General features: G+C 38.1%; 2 protein-coding genes and 1 non-coding gene across 3 annotated transcripts; all 3 read right to left on the bottom strand.

Moving 5' to 3' along the window:
• Positions 1–283: 283 nt before the first annotated feature.
• Positions 284–4682, bottom strand: LOC109205918 (pentatricopeptide repeat-containing protein At4g39620, chloroplastic). Its single transcript, XM_019368683.1, has 3 exons — positions 3975–4682; positions 1748–3016; positions 284–552 (listed from the first exon to the last, which is right to left on the bottom strand). Exons 1-2 carry the CDS (start codon positions 4329–4331, stop codon positions 1907–1909), a joined length of 1467 nt encoding a protein of 488 aa, XP_019224228.1. The 5' UTR covers positions 4332–4682; the 3' UTR covers positions 284–552; positions 1748–1906.
• TRNAW-CCA lies at positions 4599–4670 on the bottom strand. The gene has a single exon. It is a non-coding gene; the product is annotated as a tRNA-Trp (tRNA).
• Positions 4683–5618: 936 nt separating the features above from the next.
• Positions 5619–6074, bottom strand: LOC109205915 (uncharacterized mitochondrial protein AtMg00240-like). The gene has a single exon (XM_019368680.1). It carries the CDS (start codon positions 6072–6074, stop codon positions 5619–5621), a length of 456 nt encoding a protein of 151 aa, XP_019224225.1.
• Between the last annotated feature and the right edge of the window lie 70 nt (positions 6075–6144).

Here is a 6144-nt window from a genome sequence, read left to right as displayed (position 1 = left end):
ACTACCTTGTTCGACAATAGTATTAAACAATATGTCTAAATTACTGCAGCACATTTTCCATTAACTAACTTAACCTCTAATGGACACTATTTCTAATGTGGGCTTGTGTCTTTTTCTAGTTCTTCTATTTCTTTATTATTATTATTATTATTATTATTATTATTATTATTATTATTATTATTATTATTATTATTATTATTATTATTATCCCCCTTTGCCATTTGCAAACAAACGACCCTTCAAAAGTTTCAAGAGCAGGGACTGAGGTAATTTGTACAATTGATGAGACAAACAAATGGTAAAGGAACTTAACTGGAGATGTCATCTCTCTCTTTCTAATTGTTTGCAACAGAATAACATTGCTGAAAGAGGAGAAAAGTGTAAGAGAATCTACAGATGCAAACAGGAAAACTTCAAGGCTAGCTCAATGACTACAACTATTTGCAAGAGACACCCTCTTGGTACAGCATCAAGAATCACTTTTTCTGAAGGAATAGGTAATGAGGTTCAGGTGCGAATCACGATTTGAATGTTTCATGTTCTATCTTGAACCTGTGACAGGGAAATGAAAAGGAGTAAGTATCATAAAATAAGCACTCTGACATCAGTAGTTTCTTCAATATGGATATCTAGGAATACCAGGCAAACTACTAGACTATTTATAGGAGTAATAAAATTTGTGTTGCTTTAACCAATAGAAAATAAGAGAAAGGAAAGTGGATTTTACAGTGGAAGGGAAATAATTCACGTCAAATTTTATCTCATCTTTCTTTCTTTTTTTAGGATTGTTAATCAAATCTATCTCATCTTTTGCTGTTAAACATAATGTAGACAATGGACGATCACGACACAGCAATTTTTAGACTTACAGGTTAATGTTCTTGTTTAGTTTTCACTTCAAAGGAAAGAAGGCTGATTTTGGAAGGAATTAAGTATACTACCTCGAAATGTGCTAATAATATCTAGAACCTCTTTCAGGAATTCATGAATAGCATTCATATGCAAATGTAGGTGATCTAGTCTCCTCGAGGAATACTTTAAGGCTTAAGCAACAGGTTTTATAAAATTCTAACTTGATAACCAGAAAAACAGACAGTGCACCTAAGGGCGGGGCCTAGTGGTTAATAAAGTGGGTGAAACTTTGGAGACCAAGTTTCAAATCCTAGCAGAGACAAAAATGTTAGGTAGTTTCTTCCTATCTGCCTAAGCCTTGGTGCGCTTTCTGCTGGTAGGAGATAGCAGGTAACCAGTGGAATAGTCAAGGCGCACGCAAGCTGACCCTCACACACCTTTTATAAGGGAAAAAGAATCAGATAGTTCAGAAATGGAAACTCACAAGCACGTCTAGTTTTCACAATGCCTCAACAGATTCTTACAAACAATTTATTCAGCTGTTGATGGGAGTCAAATCAATGTGTTGGTTCCTAGAAAGTCCAGGATCCCAAATTCTCGAAAATTGTTCTTAAAGTGCATAGGCAGCCTTGATCAGGATTAATAGCGATTTGGTTCACGATGATTCTTACTTTTTTTTTTCTTTCCTTTTGTGACTTTCTGAAGAGAACAGATCATGCAAGTTTAACTGCACTACTTGAAAAAGCACTCATTGATAGTCAAATGCATATTCACCTTTTAGTTCTTACAAAGTGATCCATATATGCTAATAAAATATGTGACGAAACACATCAAAAGAAACTATTAAGATATGCAGAAGACTTATGTATAGTCCAAGAAATAGCGAGAAAGGTACCAGGGAAACAAAAACAGTCCTTGCAGTTCCATAGATGATTACTGAGAGCCACTCAACGTGTCTTACAAAAAAAAACCTCATCTTAAATAGATTTGTCTGAGAAACGAGTGCTTCAACCAGCTTTCTAACTCCAACCCACTCTTTCTTAACTCTTTCTTTTCACTTACGACCCCTCTGCTTGTTCAATCCTTTATTATCACCAGCTGCCTTTTGGCTTATAGGTCCAGTCCCAAAGGCGCCCAAAGCATCAAGAAAGAACTTTTTGTTGGGGATAATCCCATCTTTGTCCATACATGTCAGCAATTTTTGTACTAGCTCCTTCATATCGGCTTTAGTGTAGGCCTTATATAGAAGTTTATAGGTTGAGGAATCTATCGGGAAAGCTTTGGCTGAATGAATACTCTCAAAGAGCGCGTCGGCTTCTACGGGTAAACCATTCATGCAATAAGTATCAAGCATTGAATTCAGTGTTGAAACCTTCTTCTCCTTTTCAGATTCCACCACCCTATCAAATAGTGCTCTTGCTTTCGAAACACAGTCGCAATGCCCATACATCATAATGAGGCACTCATATGTGATGTAACTTGGCCTATAACCTAAGTCAGTCATCTTCTCAAGAACTAACTCTGCTTTCTCTCTAAGCCGTGCTTTTCCGTAGTTTGTTATCATTGAGTTGAACGTGGGAATGGTAGGTTTTTCCTTGGATCGAAGCAAGCTTTTAAAAACTTGTTCCATCTTCTGAAATTCCTGCTTCTTCCCATATGAATCAATCAATATGTTAAAAGTAATGATATCTGGTTTCAGCTCATTACTCTTCATTCGAGAGAGAACATGCTCCATTTCCTTGATCATCCCATTTTTCCCATAGGCATCCATCAGACCATTAAATGTGAATATATCAGGAGTGACTATGCTCTCCTCAAGATCTTTCAACAGTGCATCTACCTGTTCCACATTTTTTGCCTGAGCAAAAGCTCTCAAAAGAATGTTGTAGGTAACAATACTTGGATTACAACGCTCCATTCCCTTCATCTTCTCAAAGTAACCCATAGCCTTTGCCAAGGCCTTCGATTTGTCTCGGGAGTGGAGATGGGCTGAAATGACTGCATTGTACACTGAGGTATCTGGCCGACACCCACTATTACGCATTTCAGAGAACAGCCACATTGCCATTCTGATCTGCCCTTTCTTCCCCATTACTGATATCAACTTTGAGTAAACCCCATTATCCGCTATATACCACCGTTGTTTTTGCATCCATCTGAAAACCTATATATATTAGATTTATAAGTGAAACAACTGCTCTGTAAACTAATTCTACTTCAGAGAAGTCAGTCAAAAAAGGCATTCCATGTTGATAATTAAAGAAAAGGTTAGGCATTCTGAAAATTCTCTAGTTACCCAAATTCTTTTTCCAGTATAAACCATAAAAACATATGACAGAAACCACCACCTTCTACACACCCAAGAAAACTCCAACATAAAAGTTGAACACAAACCCATAAATGGAAATTCGAACCTAAACCACTCGGTGATAGCATTTCCCCAACCTCTACACAACAGTTTTAATGTCATGAACCTTTTGAATTTGCACATGATATTTGATGTTCTAGTCCATTGACGTCTTCGAAACGCATAAACCTTTGCACCAAGTGCCGAGATCATATGCAACACACCTACCTATTTGTGTGTATTGCCGATGGCAGAGAAATCTAAATAGCTTGATCAAGACACATTCATTAGTCAATTCCAAAATACCAATCAATCAACTACATCTCAACCGCAAACTAATTCAGGTAGGTCACAAAAACCCTCTGAATCCATTCTGTTCTATTCAGCCTATCTCATTCCAATATTGAGTAATTTGTTACGGGTCCCTTAAGACAAGGGGTTCTAGTATCCAACAATGTGGTTTAATGGTCAATTAAATAGGATGTCTCAGGTTCAAATATCAGGGGAAGCAAAAATGCAAAATACACTAGGTGATCTCTTTCCATCTTCCTAAGCTTTGGTGGGCAAAGTTACCTAATACTTGTGCTGGTGGTAGGAAGCAGGTACCCGGTGGAATAGTCGAGGTGCGCGCAAACTAGCTCAGACACCTACCATCATTTATTAAAAAAATAAGAGACTAGGGGTTCTTTCAATCTCACACTTATCCCTATATAGACATTCAAGGTTAACACTTAAAAAATGGAAATGCAAGTTTAACGTAAATGAAGGTGCTAACCTCAAGGCATTGAAGCCAATTATCAGTTTTGCCAAGTTCTTCAAAGAGCAAGAAACAGTGTTCAGTCCTCACAAACTTAACATACTTGTTCAGAGTGCTCACTAATGGCTTCTTATCACTGAAATTCTTCATCAGCAAAGTTACCAGCTCCTGTGCCTCGGATGACCCGATACGGCTCATGGTACCCGACTTCCTCCCGGGTCGGGTCGACACACAACGGATAACATAGAAAACGGGTCTCTTGTAAGTGAAATTTAGCCATGGATTGTGGGTCAGTTTGGGTTGTTGAAATGTTGGTGTAGTAGTAGTTGAAGAGGTAAACTGAACCGACCCGGAATAAGAAAATGGCAGGGTCATTATTGGTATTTTTTTTATTGGTGTAATTAAAGTGGAAATTGAATGTGCATTGGATTGGAGGGTAGTTTTATGGGCGTAGGGGTGAGGGAGATAATGGTGAAAAATGGAGAGAGGAAGTGAGCAGATATTGCAGAAAAGTAGTGGAAGTTTTCGGTGTTCAACTTTCAGTTCCGAGAGAAGGGATGATGTGCAGTAAATGACGATGTTGCCCTTGAATGGGCCAAAAAAGGTAAAAAAAGACTGGATCACACTTTGAATCGGGGGATTTGAACCCGACGTGAATCGAACACGCAACCTTCTGATCTGGAGTCAGACGCGCTACCATTGCGCCACGGATCCTATTGTTGTTCAATCGTATTGTTATTTTTATATAGACATTCACTTGTTCTTGTTATTACACTGTCTTCACAAAGTATAATTGGCTATTTGGCTTGATGTAAACTGATGTTAAAGATTATGGTAGATCGTTAAAATGACACCAGTGCAAAAATGTTCAACATACGAAACCTTTGGATTATACAAAGAAAATTAAGGACCCGTCTGTCTACACATATTTTATCTTTTTCTTTTTTTTTTTCAAATTTTGGAAATTTTTAAAAAAATGAGTTTTTCAAAAAATTTAGAAATTTTTGTTTCCCCATTCACAAAACCGCTGTAAAAACTTGGAGACAACTGAAGAAAGAAAGGATGGGCTCAACTCGAGCTCTAATGGCGGATGATGTTGTACTGTCGAAGAGAGAGAGGAGCAGTTACATGAATGAACCTTCTAGAAAGAAGGAGCTACTTTTCTTTATTATTTCAACTCATTAAAAAAAAGGAAAAATACAAAGGTAATGTCTTATTTATAGTAGTTGTACATCTGCTCAAGAATTAACTAACTACTTAATGCTAATACAAGTGTAAAAGAATAAAAATAATAAATAATCTCAACACCCCCCCTCAAGTTGGAGGGGAGTACCTCACATCCAACTTGCTAAGAAGTGCAGCATGTTTGATCCCTGTCAAAGACTTGGTCAAGATATCAGCTAGCTGCTCATTAGTAGAGACATGATGAAGAGAAATTAGTCCTTCCTATAGTTGATCTCTCACAAAGTGACAGTCCAGTTCAATATGTTTTGTACGTTCATGGAACACAGGGTTTCTTGCTATGTGCAAGGCAGCTTGACTATCACAGAAGATGGGAATAGGTAAGGTTAATGGAACAGTAAGCTCATTGAGAAGTCTTGCCAACCATACAAGTTCACCAACCACCATTCTAGCCGACCTATATTCAGCTTCTGCAGATGATTATGAAACAGTAGACTGCTTCCTAGACTTCCAGCTGATAGGGCTATTACCAAGTAGCACAATGTACCCACTGACTGATTTCCTTGATTGAGAGCAAGTAGCCCAGTCTGAATCACAGAATGCCTTCACACCATAATCTGCAGTGTTGCTGAGGAAAATGCCCAAAGATGGGGCACCTTTTAAGTATCTTAGGACATAATATGCTGCCTTTAAATGGGGTTTCCTGGGACTCTGCATGAACTGACTGAGATGTTGTACACTATATGCAATATCCAACCTAGTATTAGCGAGAAAGTTAAGTTTACCAATCAGCTTCCTATAATAGGAGGGATCAGCTAGTGGAGCTCCCTCATCAGCTTTCAGTTTCACTGAGGGATCCATAGGACAGGTCATAGATGGGAAATCTATACAACCAAACTCTCTCAGAAGGTCAAGAGTGAATTTCTTTTGTGACATCAGGACCCCTTGCTCTGTATATTGAACTTCTATCCCTAGGAGTAATGAAGTCTCCCAGGTCCTTATCTTA

Source organism: Nicotiana attenuata, unplaced genomic scaffold (assembly GCF_001879085.1).
Source record: "Nicotiana attenuata strain UT unplaced genomic scaffold, NIATTr2, whole genome shotgun sequence".
Taxonomy (NCBI): Eukaryota; Viridiplantae; Streptophyta; class Magnoliopsida; order Solanales; family Solanaceae; genus Nicotiana; species Nicotiana attenuata.
The sequence above is the reverse complement of the archived record's forward strand: the minus strand, read 5'-3'. Positions and strand labels throughout refer to the sequence as shown.

What these genes read in the sequence shown, in the direction of transcription:
- LOC109205918 (XM_019368683.1), bottom strand. Translation starts at nt 4,331, where the DNA reads ATGACCCTGCCATTTTCTTATTCCGGGTCGGTTCAGTTTACCTCTTCA. An exon ending in ATTGGCTTCAATGCCTTGAG is followed by an intron (nt 3,017 to 3,974) that starts GTTAGCACCTTC and finishes TAATATATATAG; the next exon opens with GTTTTCAGATGGATGCAAAA.
- LOC109205915 (XM_019368680.1), bottom strand. Translation starts at nt 6,074, where the DNA reads ATGTCACAAAAGAAATTCACTCTTGACCTTCTGAGAGAGTTTGGTTGT.